This window comes from Mobula birostris, chromosome 11 (assembly GCF_030028105.1).
Source record: "Mobula birostris isolate sMobBir1 chromosome 11, sMobBir1.hap1, whole genome shotgun sequence".
Classification (NCBI taxonomy): Eukaryota; Metazoa; Chordata; class Chondrichthyes; order Myliobatiformes; family Myliobatidae; genus Mobula; species Mobula birostris.
In genome coordinates, this window is record NC_092380.1 from 115,646,288 (window position 1) to 115,660,981 (window position 14,694).

General features: G+C 44.0%; 1 protein-coding gene across 3 annotated transcripts in view; it reads left to right on the forward strand.

The window, feature by feature from the left end:
- The window catches only part of phrf1 (PHD and ring finger domains 1), a 195,397-nt gene that overhangs the window by 160,299 nt on the left and 20,404 nt on the right, over nt 1-14,694 (forward strand). For all 3 annotated transcript variants that reach the window (XM_072272921.1, XM_072272922.1, XM_072272923.1), the window contains 2 exons: nt 984-4,739; nt 11,461-11,618. In XM_072272921.1, the coding sequence (XP_072129022.1) occupies nt 984-4,739; nt 11,461-11,618 (3,914 nt within the window). The remainder of the gene's footprint in view (nt 1-983; nt 4,740-11,460; nt 11,619-14,694) is intronic.

A 14,694-nucleotide genomic window follows, 5' to 3' on the forward strand; every position in this document is an offset into this window, starting at 1 on the left:
AATGTTGCAAATTCTCCTTCAGGGCCCAAGGCATCTCCTCCCTCAAGTTGTTTAGCAACCTGATCTTGTTTAGACCTAGGGATTTATCAACCCTTGTGTGTTCCATCGCATCGAACCCCTCCTCCACCTTAATGCTGACCATCTCCAGACTATTGGCCCTCACTGGACTTTTCTTGGTGAATACAGATGAGAAATATTCATAGAACATAGATCATTACAGCAGGTCCTTCAGCCCACGATGTTGTACCAATCTAACCCTTCCCTCTTACATAGCCCTTTATTTTCCTATCATTCATGTGCCTAAGAGTCTCTTAAATGTCACTAATGTACTCAAAGTAAATTTATGATCAAAGTACATATATGGCACCATATACAACCCTGAGATTCATTTTCTTGCAGGCATTCAGAGTAGAAAAAAGCGATACAGTAGAACAGTGAAAAGCTACACTGAGACTGACAAACAGCCAACACGCAAAAGATGACACACTGTTCAAATACAAAAGAAAGTAAATAATAAAAAGATAAATAAACAAACAAACAAAAACTGAGAACATTAGTTACAGTGCCTCTTGAAAGTGAGTTCATAGGTTGTGGAATCGAGGCAGAGTTGAGGTGAGTGAAGTTATCCCCTCTGATTCAGGAGTTAATGGTTGAGGGGTAATAACTGTTCCTGAACCTGGTGGTGTGGGTCCTGAGCCTCCTATACCTCCTGAGAAGAGAGCGTGACCTGAATGTGACTCACATCACGCATAGATTACCTCTTTGGTTCCTAAAGGCTCCCACTCTGTCCCTGGCTAACTGTGTGTTGCAGCACATTGATTTGAAATGAAACATTGCTATTCAGATAATGAGTAACCATTGTGATTCTTTGATGTGTGTTGCTTGAATTTCCAGCATCTGCAGAATTCCTGTTGTTGTTGTAAACCATTGTGATTCGTTGTGTTCTTTGGAACTTTATTAATTTTATCACTTCCTCTCTGCAGCTGCATCAAGCCAACCTTCACTGTTACCATCCAGTAGCAGCAGAACAGGCGAGACTTCCAGTGGCAGTTTATCCACAAGTGCTCATAACTCAGGGAACTCCATAAGTGGCCCGAAAGGGGATTGGAAAACTGTTGGCTTGACTCCTACAAAGAAATCTTCCTCGACTGCTTTTCCATCAACATCTGGTTTTCCCTCGAATCTACGGCAGCAAACAGCTTCCGGCAACCTGCGACCTGCCTTTTCAGGGACGTTTACCCCCATGCCTGAGGTATCCTCTGGCCCCAGAACTGGAGAATCTGCTTCTGTCACTGGTACGCAGCAGACAGGAGCACCTGGTAAAAGTGCAGGGGACAATCAGAAGGGAACCAGTGGCTTCACGCCTTTCAGGTGGTTAAACAGTGCCTCGAACTTGCATATTAAAAACAACATGGGCACATTGAACCGGATCCCACCCAAACCAGCTCTTAAGAGGCTTGATATATCTGAATTCCCTAGAATACCAAAGATCAAGAGTCAAACCAGTAGTAACACGCAAGGTAATGGAATACCTCCTGTAAACAAACTGGGGGGTGGTCACCAGAATACTCAGGCTTCAGGGTCTACGGAGCCTGCAAAGAGTGGTGAAAGACCATTCCAGGAAAGATTTCAGTCTTCTCTTGCTCTAGGCTCAGCCAACACCTCTGGTGTTTTCCCAGGAAGGCTCCGAGGTCAGGACATAGTTCCCAGCTCGTCTGCACAGAGTTGTGTAAAGTTGATGAGTGGCGCGAGGTTGCCTAGCTTGGATCCGTATGACCCATTTGAACCTACAGATGATGAAGTTCAACACTGTGGCAAAAAGGCCAACAATTCGCCATTGCCAACCAATGTAAAAAGTGCAGATGATATATATGATCCTTTCGAACCCACGGGTTCTGACCCAAGTTCATCTAATTCCACCCCTGAGAGGAGAGAATCAAAATGTGAAGGTGAGTCTCCGGCTTCCAGCCCTGGCAATGTGGTGTCAGTAGGAGAGGAACCCAGAGCAGACACAGTAAGCCTTTATTTTCATTCCGATGCTGAACAATCTGAACCTTGTAAAATCAAAGCAGAAACCCCAGCCGAGGACCCCGATGCTTACCAATCTTTTACTATACCCTCTTTGGACTCCGACTTGGAAGCTTCTTGTGGCTCTCAGGTTCCTTCTGAGGCCAAGGACGAGATATTGAGTGCAGAGTCTGGCACGAGCAAGTGGAATAACGTGCACAAAAGCCAAATGCAGTGCAGCTTTTCAGTGTCTGAAGATGGACACAGGTCTGAGCAACAGCTAGTTAACACGGACAGTGATGGTGTTTCTTCATGTTCATTTTCTGATGAAGGGGCTTTGAAGGGCACTAACCAGACTGTTCCCACTGGAATGAGAACTGATGTAGATATCACTTCAGAAAATGAGGTAAGAGACAGAGCTGATAAAAAAGTCCACACTGAACCAAAGGCTCGCTCGAGGTCGAGATCAAGTTCTCACAGCCGACGTAGAAGCAAGAATTTGGTCCGCGAGAATCATGGGGGCTACAGATCAAAGTCAGGGTCAAAGGAGCGGAAAAGGGTGAGATCGCATTCAAGAGAACGGCGGCGATCGAAGTCCAGATCACGGTCTCGGTCTAGCAGCTCTGAAAGGTACAGGAGACGGAAAGTGAAGCAGGAAAGGTGCAGGGAAAAGAGAGGACGTTCTAGATCAAAATCAAGAGAACGAAGATCAGGTAGCTCATCTTCTGATGCATCTACAGACAGCCGCAAGAAGTGGAGGAAAGTCTCCGGCTCAAAGGAGCACAAGGGTTCTTACAAGCACTCCCGAAGCAGCAGCGAGAAAGGCAAGAGAAGGCAGTATCGACGGGAACTGAGTCGAGAACAGTATGATAGGCGAAGGAGGCGCTCAACCTCCTGGTCAAGGGAGAGAAGGAGATCGAGATCCAGAGATAAGAGAAAGCTATGGCCTAAATTTAGAGAGAAGACAAAGTCATGGTCCAGATCTAGTTCTAGAGAAAGGAGATCGCGGTCTAGATCCAGTTCACGGGATAAGAGAAGGTCACGGACCAGATCAAGTTCAAGGGAGAAACGAAGATCTTTTAGATATAAAGGAAAACGAAGATCAAGGACTCGATCGCGATCCAAAGAGAGAAGGAAACCAAGGACTAGATCAAGAACTCATTCTCGGTCAAGGGATCAGAGTAGATCTAGGTCTAGAGAGAGAGGGTCACAGACAAAGTGGCATGCCCCAGAAGTTGAAAGAAGACGGAAATTTACTCAGGAGGAAGTAGCATCTAATGAGAAGGATCAAGAGCAAAAGAGACCTTCACCCTCTGCCAGGCATGAGTCTTTGGAGAAGAATGCAGCAGTGCAGGAGCTTATAATTTCTTGTAGTGCTGAGGGCTCACAGGGTGGTAACAATTTGTCTGTTGACCAGAATTCTTCTCATGTAATAAATGAGGAATCAGTGGCACACAGTGATCAAGTACAAGAAGAACCAGAGCAAATGGAGCTTCCTGAACAAAACAAAGAGTTCATCTACCAAAGTGAGAACTTTGGAAAAGATAAGGTGGAAATTCCTGCTGTAGCAGAACCTCTTTGGGAAGGTTTGGACACACAGACAAGGCAAGCAGAAGCAGAAGTAAAAACTCCATGTATTTCCTCTGAGTCTGTTCACGTGGGGTGCCCAGTCGCAGGTGAGGTTTCTGGTTCCCGGATTGATCTCTGTCAAGAAAAGAAGAGTGCACCTTTGACAGTGGATGACGAAGCCGTGAAGCCTGACGATGAACTGTTTCCGCTGCCTCTTTCAGCTACATCAGATCCAACATCTTTTGCTGAAGCTGACACTTTGAACTTTGCTAAACCAGCAATACCTGTAGGTGTTAGACCAGTGATACCTATAGATATTAAACCTGTTATACCTGTGGATGTTACACCAATAACTGTAGATGTTAAACCAACGCTACCTGTAGACGTTAAACCATCGATACCCGTAGATGTTAAACCAATTATATCTGTAGACGTTAAACCATCAATACCTGTAGATGGTAAACCAACGCTACCTGTAGACGTTAAACCATCGATACCTGCAGACATTAAACCATCGATACCCACAGACGTTAAACCATCAATACCTGCAGACGTTAAACCAACGACACCTACAGACGTTAAACCATCTATACCTGTAGACATTAAACCAACGATACCTGCAGATATTAAACCATCGATACCTGTAGACGTTAAACCATCGATACCGGTAGACGTTAAACCATCGATACCTGTAGACATTAAACCAACGATATCTGCAGATGTTAAACCCGTTACGTGTGTTGATGATCAAAAAGTATCTGTGGGCATGAGTACAACTGAGCATCCAAAAAGCTCTGTCCCTCCCAGTACTGAGACAGTAACCTCCTTCAAGAGTGAGCAGGTAGAGAACTTTGCGGCAGACATGCGCTTGGAGAAGAATGAACCAAGGCCAGAGGCAGTTTGCCCTGATTCACACAGTGTAATGAAGCAGGATGAAGCACGGACTGCTACGGTTGGAAATGAATCATGGGAGAAAAGGCTGGGGTCAATGAAAACAGAGAGTGGTAACGAGTGTGGATTGCCGTCGACAGAACCAGTGAAAAGGAAGGCAGAGACCGAAGCTGCTTCACAAAGCACTGGAGTGAAAACCAAGCCTCTTGTCAAGAGAGTAACTTGGAACTTGGAGACTGAGAAGGACGAGGCTCCCTCTGGAAGGCCTGCAAGTGAGTATGATGTTTCCTTTATAGGTTAATGCACTTTATATTGGACCATAAGACATAGGAGCTAAAGACCACTATTTTATCATGGCCTGATCTCAACCCCACTCTCCTGCCTTCTCCCTAGAACCTTTTACATCTTTTCTAATCGAGAACCTATCAATCTCTGCTTTAAATATGCCCCATGACTTGCTCTCCATAGCTGCCTGTGGCAATGAATTCCACAGATTCCCCACCCTCATTTCTGTTCTTCGTCCTAATTGGTCCATGCCAACAAAAATTGCAAACAAAGCTGCATTGGACCCATATCCCTTTAAACCTTTCCTATCCATGTACCTGGCCAAGTAGCTTTCTATGCCTCAATGTCTGTTATATCACACTGGCAGAGATGAAGTAGTTTCATTCGCTGCTTCGGGTTTACAGACTACAGCAACAAGAGAGGCCAAGACTAGTAACAATATCAATTTTCAATAGTTTAATATCATTGGTATTTGTCATTTGTGGCAGCAGTACATTGCAATACTTAATGTTAAAAAACTGAAAATTACAATATGAAATTAATATATATATAAATGAATTATATAAGTAGTGCAAAAAGAGAGCAAAAGGTAGTGATATAGTCTTCATGGGTTCATTGTCTGTTCAGCAATCTGATGGTGGATGGGAAGGAACAGTTCCTGAAATGTTAAGCGTGTGTCTTCTGTCTTCTGTACCTTCTTCTTGATGGTAGCAATGAGAAGAAGGCATGTCCTGGGTGATGGGGGTCCTTAATAATGGGGAAGTGATACTCCCTGTCTACTCTATCTCTGCCTCTCATAATCTTATAAACCTCTATCAGATCTCCCCTCGGTCTCCGTTGCTCCAGAGAAAACAACCCAAGTTTGTCCAACCTCCTGTTAAAGCACATGCCCTCTAATCTAGACAGCATCCTGGTAAACCTCTCCTGCACCCTCTCCAAGGCCTCAACATTCTTCCTGTAATGGGGTGATCAGAACTGAATGCAATACTCCAGATATGGCCTAACTAGCGTTTTATAAAGTTGCAACTTTATAAAGTTCCTGACTTTTGAACTCAATTCCTTCACTAGTAAAGGCAAACATTGCAAATGTCGCCTTTGCCATCCAATCAAACTCAGGGAGAAATGGACTTGGATGCCAAGATCCATCTGAATATGAACACTGTTGAAGGTCCTACCATTAACAGTGTACTGTCTCTTTACATTTGACCTATCAAGGTGCAACACTTTACATTTAGCCGGGTTAAACTCCATCTGCCATTTCTCTGCCCATATCTGCAATTGATTTATATCATGTTGTATTCTCTGCCAGTCTTCTATGCTATCTATAACACCACCAATCGTCATATCAACTGTAACCCGGCCACACAACCTGATGAAGGGTCTAAGCCTGAAACATTGACTGTTTATTCCTTCCCTAGATGCTACCTGACCTGCTGAGTTCCTCCAGCATTTTATGTGTTACCTGTGAATTGTTAGGTTAATTGGTCACTAATTATGTAGCTGAGTGATGGAAAGTGTGGGAATTGGTGAGGATGTGAACAGAGTAAAATGGAGTCAGTGTAACTGGATACTTTGTATTAAAGCAGTGATATAATTGCACAACCTCACACTGCAACACCACTTGCCTCCTAAACTCATTAAGGGTTTTATTTGGGCAGTGGACCTGATGCACCAACCATGCAGGAAGGACCAGTGCATTGGGCACAGATAATACATCCGTCATCAGGAGCCAGTTGCCTCACTGTTTGGAGACTGGAGATGAAATGACACAGAACCACTGTTGACCATAAGACAAAGGAGCAGAAGTAGGCCATTCGGCCCATCGAGTCTGCTCCGCCATTTTATCATGAGCTGATCCATTTTATCCTATTTAGTCCCACTGCCCCGCCTTCTCACCATAACCTTTGATGCCCCGGCTACTCAGATACCTATCAATCTCTGCCTTAAATACACCCAATGACTTGGCCTCCACTGCTGCCCGTGGCAACAAATTCCATAGATTCACCATCCTCTGACTAAAAAAAATTTTTTCGCATTTCTGTTCTGAAAGGGCGCCCTTCAATCCTGAAGTCATGCCCTCTCGTACTAGACTCCCCCATCATGGGAAACAACTTTGCCACATCCACTCTGTCCATGCCTTTTAACATTCGAAATGTTTCTATGAGGTCTCCCCTCATTCTTCTAAACTCCAAGGAATACAGTCCAAGAGCGGACAGACGTTCCTCATATGTTAACCCTCTCATTCCCGGAATCATTCTAGTGAATCTTCTCTGTACTCTCTCCAACGTCAGCACATCCTTTCTTAAATAAGGAGACCAAAACTGCCCACAGTACTCCAAGTGAGGTCTCACCAGCGCCTTATAGAGCCTCAACATCACATCCCTGCTCCTATACTCTATTCCTCTAGAAATGAATGCCAACATTGCATTCGCCTTCTTCACTACCGACTCAAACTGGAGGTTAACTTTAAAGGAATCCTGTACGAGGACTCCCAAGTCCCGTTGCATCTCATAACTTTGAATTCTTTCCCCATTTAAATAATAGTCTGCCCGTTCATTTTTTTGGCCAAAGTGCATAACCATACACTTTCCAACATTGTACTTCATTTGCCACTTCTCTGCCCATTCTTCCAATATATCCAAGTCTCTCTGCAGACTCTCCGTTTCCTCAGCACTACCGGCCCCTCCACCTATCTTCGTATCGTCAGCAAACTTAGCCACAAAGCCATCTATTCCATAATCCAAATCGTTGATGTACAATGTAAAAAGAAGCGGCCCCAACACTGATCCCTGTGGAACACCACTGGTAACCGGCAGCCAACCAGAATAGGATCCCTTTATTCCCACTCTCTGTTTCCTGCCAATCAGCCAACGCTCTATCCACGTATGTAACTTTCCTGTAATTCCATGGGCTCTTATCTTGTTAAGCAGCCTCATGTGTAGCACCATGTCAAAGGCCTTCTGAAAATCCAAATATACAACATCCACTGCATCTCCCTTGTCTAGCCTACTGGTAATTTCCTCAAAAAATTGTAATAGGTTTGTCAGGCAGGATTTTCCTTTAAGGAATCCATGCTGAGTTCTGCCTATCTTGTCATATGCCTCCAGGTACTCTGTAACCTCATCCTTGACAATCGACTCCAACAACTTCCCAACCACGGATGTCAAGCTAACAGGTCTATAATTTCCTTTTTGCTTCCTTGTCCCCTTCTTAAATAGCAGAGTGACATTTGCAATCTTCCAGTCTTCCGGAACCATGCCAGAATCTATTGACTTTTGAAAGATCATCGCTAATGCCTCCGCAATCTCCACAGCTACTTCCTTCAGAACACGAGGGTGCATTCCATCTGGTCCAGGAGATTTATCGACCTTTAGCCTATTCAGCTTCCTGAGTACTTTCTCTCTCGTAATTGTGACTGCGCACACTTCTCTTCCCTGCCATCCTTGAGTGTCCGGTATCCTGCTGTCTTCCTCAGTGAAGACTGATGCAAAATACTTGTTCAGTTCTTCTTCCATCTCCTCATCTCCCTTTACAATTTCTCCAGTATCATTTTCTATCGGTCCTATATCTACTCTCACCTGTCTTTTACTCTTTATATACTTGAAAAAGCTTTTAGTATCCTCTTTGATATTATTTGCTAGTTTCCTTTCATAGTTAATCTTTTCTCTCTTAATGACCTTCTTGGTTTCCTTTTGTAAGGTTTTAAAGACTTCCCAATCCTCTGTCTTCCCACTAATTTTTGCTTCCTTGTATGCCCTCTCCTTAGCTTTAACTTTGGCTTTGACTTCTCTTGTCAACCACGGTTGCATCCTTTTTCCACTTGAAAATTTCTTCTTTTTTGGAATATACCTTTCTTGCACATACCTGTTGCCTTGGACTGATGTTCAGTTGTATCTCAAAGTTCAAAATAAATTTATTATCAATGTACATATATGTCACCATATCCACCGTATACCCTGGGATTTATTTCCTTGTGGGCATTCACAGAACAAAGAAATACAATAGTATCAATAAAAAACTACACATAAAGAGGTACAAACAAGCAACGTGCAAATAGAAAAATAAATAAATAATTTTGAGGGCGTGAGTTGTAGAGTCCTTGAAAATGAGTCCATAGGGCGTGCAATCTGATCAGAGTTGGGATGATTGAAGTTATCCCCTCTGGTTCAAGAGCTTGCTGATTGAGGAGGTAATAGTTGCTCCTGAACCTGATGGTGTGGGTCCTGAGGTTCCTGTACCACTTTCCTGATGACAGCAGTGAGAAGAGAGCAAGCCCTTGATGGTGATGTCTTTGATAATGGAGATTACTTTCTTGTGGCAGCTCCCCTTGAAAAACAACAGAAGGCAACTAAAAAAGTCATTAAGGAAGTAAAGGTGGAATACGAAAGTAAGCTAGCCAATAATATTAAAGATACCAGAAGTTTTTTTCAGATACATAATGTGTAAAAGAGAGTTGAGAATAGATTGGAAAACAATGCTGGAGATGTAGTAATGGGGGGAGAATGAAATGGGAGATGAACTATGGAAGACACAAACAGTATGGTGGAAGTTCCATGAAGTGTGCAAAGTTGCTATTTCCAAGGTGAAGGTTCTTGGGAAACTGAAAGGTCTGAAGGTAAATAGACCTTCCTGGACCAGATGGTGTATATCCCAGCGTTCTGAAAGAGGTGGCTGAAGAGATTGTGGAAGCATTAGTAATGATCTCTGAAGAATCACTAGACTCTGGAATGCTTCTGGAAGACTGGAAAATTGCAGACATCACTCCATTCTTGAAGAGGGAGAGAGGCAAAAGAAGGGAAACTATAGACCAGTTAGTCTGACCTCAGTGGTTGGGAAGATGTTGGAGTCGATTATTAAAGATTAGATCTAGGGGTACTTGGAAGCACATGATCAAATAGGCCGTAGTCGGCTTGGTTTCCTCAAGGGAAAATCTTGCCTGACATATCTGTTGGAATTCTTTGAAGAAATAACAAGCAGTAGACAAAGGAGAATTGGTTGATGATGTCTACTTGGATTTTCAGAAGGCCTTTGACAAGGTGCCACATATGGGGCTGCTTAACAAGCTATGAGCCTGTGGTATTACAGGAAAGATTGTAGCGTGGATCAAGCAGTGGCTGAGTGGCAGGAGGCAAAGAGTAGGAATAAAGGGAGCTTTTTCTGGTTGGCTTCCCATGGCTAGTTATTTTCCACAGGGGTCTGCGTTGGGACGGATTCTTTTTAAGTTGTATGTCAGCGATTTGGATGATTGATGGCTTTGTTGCAAAATTTTCAGGCGATAGGAAGATTGGTGGAGGGGCAGGTAATTTTGAGAAAGTAGAGAGGCTACAAAAGGACTTAGGCAGATTAGGAGAAATGGCAAAGAAGTGGCAGATGGAATAGAGTGTTGGGAAGTGTATGGTCATGCACTTTGGTAGGAGAAATGAAAGGGTGGACTATTTTCTAAATGGAAAGAAAATACAAAAAGCTGAGGCACAAAGGGGCTTGGGAATCTTTGTGCAGGATTCCCTAAAGATTAATATGCAGGTTGAGTCTATGGTAAGGAAGGCAAATGCGATGTTAACATTCATTCCAAGTGGACTAGAATGTAAAAGCAAGGATGTAATGTTGAGACTTTATAAAGCACTGGTGAGGCTTCACTTAGGAGTATTGTGAGCAGGTTTGGGTCCCTTATCTTGGAAAGGGTGTGCTGAAACTGGAAAGGGTTCAAAGGAGGTTCACGAAAATGATTCCAGTATTGATTGGCTTGTCATATGAAGAGCGTTTGATGGCTCTGGGCCTGTATTCACTGGAATTCAGAATGATGGGTGACCTCATTGAAACCTATCGAATGGTGAAAGGCCTTGATAGAGTGGATGTGGAGAGGAGTTTCCTATGGTGGAAGTGTCTAAGTATCTTAGAAAAGAGATTAGGATGAATCTCTTTAGCCAGAGAGTGGAATTCTTTGCTAAAAGCATCTGTGGAGTCAAGTCCTTACATATATTTAAGTCAGAGGTTGATAGATTCTTGATTGGCCAGGACATGAAGGAATTCAGGGAGATGGCAGGAGATTGGGGCTGAGAGGAAAAATGGATCAGCCATGATGAAATGGATAGCAGATTCAATGGGTCAAATGGCCCCTATATTTTCCTATATCTTATGGTCTTGTAGTTGTTCTCAGCAGCAGTGGGGAAGGCTTGGACAATGTCCTGCACAGAATCTTGGGTACGTGTACTAGTAGTGGGTAGCTTGCCAACAGTAAGGTGAGCTGATAAACAGGCCTTTCTGCCCACCGTGTTTGTGCCAGCCATGAAGTCCAGTCTGTACACATCCTGTTCAGGATCACAATCAGGTTTAATATCACTGGCATATGTCGTGAAATTTGTTGTTTTGCAACAGCAGTACATTGTAATACATAATAAAAAAAACTAAATTACAATTAAAAACATATTTAAAAAAAATTAAGTGATGCTAAAAGAGTAAGAAAAACACAGCTATTGGCATTATGATGCCTTGGTGATTCTAATGTGCTCATCCAGATGGTGTTTAAACGTTTTGAGAGTGTCTGGAGACCACCCTGTCGGGCAGTGTGTTCCAGTGTGTACCTGTGTTTAAAATCATACCATGTCTACTAGAACAAGTGATACTACAAGTGTGTTATTCTGGATGTTATTTGTTACATGATGGGAACAGGGCTTGGCTTTAAGCTATAACCTGTCTATTTGTTTGCAGGGACTCCAATGTCGTACAGGACACACAGATACAACAAAGAAAGCAGCTGGAAACCTCCAGAAACAAGTCAACCATCAAACCAAATGCCAATCTTCCAACCCCCTCCACCAAACTACATGATTCCTCCACCTGTTTTCCCTGGTCTGTTTCCACCGCAGGTTGGTGGTGAGCCCTACCCTGCTGCATACCTGCTCTGCTGCTCAGTGGTGACGAGGGGTTCACGCCTGAAGCAGCGTTTTTATTTCCTTCCATTCCTGCCATACACAAGAGCAAACATTCCAACTCACCTCTGCTCAGTGAACTTCTGGTTGGATCTATACCCTCGACTCCATGGCCCTTAAGTCTCATCACCTGTCCTTGTTACATCAAAGTGTGGTGACCTGCTCTGTGCAGAATGGCTGTTCTATTCCCAATAATGTCACAGTGCCTCCACAGTAAAGCTACTGGAATATCCTTGCTTTGTGAGAAACACCATACAAATGCTAATTATATTTTTCCTATACTCCCCGTGCAGTTAAAACATATTGAACAGGCTGTGTGAAATTAAAATGTGTCCTCAGTTAAGGCGCAACTTGGTAAGATGGTAGCCCAGAAAGGATTGTTTATTTAGCGAAACAGTGCGGAACAGGTCCTTCCAGCCTAGCAAGCCACCTATTTAATCCTAGCCTAATCAAGGGACACATTACAATGACCAGTTAGCCTAATAACCAATATGTCTTTGGACTGTGGAATGAAACTGAAGCACCTGGAAAAACACACGCTCACGGAAAGGATGTACAAACTTCTTACAGAGGACCAATAAACTCTTCTTGGGCTTCCAGCTGGGTACAGCTATCGACTACAACTGGCGTTTCAATAGCAAGCTCTGCTATCTTCTTTAGGGTTGTCTGGGTATGTCTAGTCCGGTGGTATTTATACCCCCATCGTCCATCCCTCCAGATTTAGTCCTTATCCAATCAGGTTTCCGTTGTCCCACCTTGTTTACGGTTGAATTCCAGTTGTTACTTAGAGCGAGAACACCGTCTTTGTTAAAATTTTATTTCTCTGGTTTTATTTCAATAGCTTCCTTTACCAGTTGCTCCCAAAAGCCATTGGCATGGCACAGTAGTTTTGTACTGTCAAAGTCAATCCTATGTTCTGCTACTGCTGATTTCCCTGGGAACCCAAACACATACATCTCACGTGCTCCTTGATGTGGGTTTCCCATCTGGCCAATATACGCTGCGCCGCGTTCACAGTGAATCCTGTAAACGCCAGCCGGCCTGAGTCCCAGGTCGTCTTTAACCCACATATGCCGTGATGGGTCAGATTAATTTTCTTCATCTTGTAGCCATTCTGTAGGAACTCATGTGTAATCATCTAATCTCCTTGGAGAGACTCCCCAGGCCCTTAAAAGGGCTGACAGAAAAACCAGGAACCCGAATGAGCAGGAACCCGTCGCTACTGCCTGTCTTCCCTATATTTCCACAGTTTCTGGAAGGATCTTAAAAACGCAAACAACAGGAATTCTGCAGATGCTGGAAATTCAAGCAACACACATCAAAGTTGCTGGTGAACGCAGCAGGCCAGGCAGCATCTCTAGGAAGAGGTACAGTGGACATTTCAGGCCGAGACCCTTCAGTCAGTCCTGACGAAGGGTCTCGGCCTGAAACGTCGACTGTACCTCTTCCTAGAGATTCTGCCTGGCCTGCTGCGTTCACCAGCAACTTTGATGTGTGTTTCTGGAAGGATCGTCAGGATCCTGAAGAAATACCGGATTAATACCATCCACAAATCCGTAAGGAAGTTCAAATCACAGAGGGTTAAAGATGACCTGGGACTCAGGTCTGCTGGTGTTTACAGAATTCCCTGTGAATGCGGAGCAACGTATATCGGCCAGCCGCGACGCACAGTGGAAACCCGCATCAAGGAGCACAGGAGGTGTATCCGTTTGGGTTCCTCCAGGTAACAGTACACTGCATTGAGAATAGCCATAGGATTGACCTCAACGGTACAAAACTACTGTGCCGTGCCATTGGCTTTTGGGAAAGCCTGGTATAGGAAGGCAGTGAAATAAAAGAATTTTAACAAAGACGAAAGTCTCGCTCTAAGTAAGAACTGGAATTCGATTGTAAACAAGGTGGGACAGCAGAAGCCCAATTGGATGAGGACTAACCAATCAGGGACAGACTACGGGGGTATAAATACCACCGGACTAGATGTACCCAGGTATCATCCCTGAAGAAGATGGCAGAGTTTGTCATTGAAACGTTAGTTATAATCGATACCTGTACCCAGCTGGAAGCCTGAGAAGAGCCTATTCGTGATCTTCAGCCAGAATACACTAGATCCTTTTTCTTCTTCCAGAACACTGGAATTGAATGCTTGACGCCCCAGGCTGGAATAGTGTTGCACTAACTGCTACACTACTGTAACGTCTCATTTCAGAATGAAAGGTTCTAATGAGTTAATGGGCACGTGGCCAAGTGGTTAAGGCATTGGACTAGCAACCAAGGGAACGTGTTGTGTCCTTGAGCAAGGCACTTAATCACACATTGCTCTGCGACAACACCGGTGCCAAGCTGTATGGGTCCTAATGCCCTTCCCTTGGACAACATTGGTGTCGTTGAGAGAGGAGACTTGCAGCATGGTCAACTGCTGGTCTTCCATACAACCTTGCCCAGGCCTGTGCCCTGGAGAGTGAAGACTTTCCAGGCGCAGGTCCATGGTCTCGCAAGACTAATGGATGCCTTAATGTAATGTAATGTAAATGGGTTATCACCCTGAAATTATAATTATATATCTCTCTTTCTTCCCCCATCCCACTGCACCCTCCCCATCTCCCCATCCCCTCTCTGTTCCCGTCCCCCTCCCCCCATGGGTGAACCAAATTGGTAAAGGTGCTGAGGAGGAGGATTTCTTGGAATGTATGCGGGATGGTTTTTTGAACCAACATGTCGAGGAACCAACTAGAGAGCAGGCTATTCTAGACTGGGTTTTGAGCAATGAGGAAGGGTTAATTAGCAATCTTGTCGTGAGAGGCCCTTTGGGTAAGAGTGACCATAATATGGTGGAATTCTTCATTAAGATGGAGAGTTTCATAGTTAATTCAGAAACAAAGGTTCTGAACTTAAAGAGGGGTAACTTTGAAGGTATGAGACGTGAATTAGCTAAGATAGACTGGCAAATGACACTTAAAGGATTGACGGTGGATATGCAATGGCAAGCATTTAAAGGTTGCATGGATGAACTACA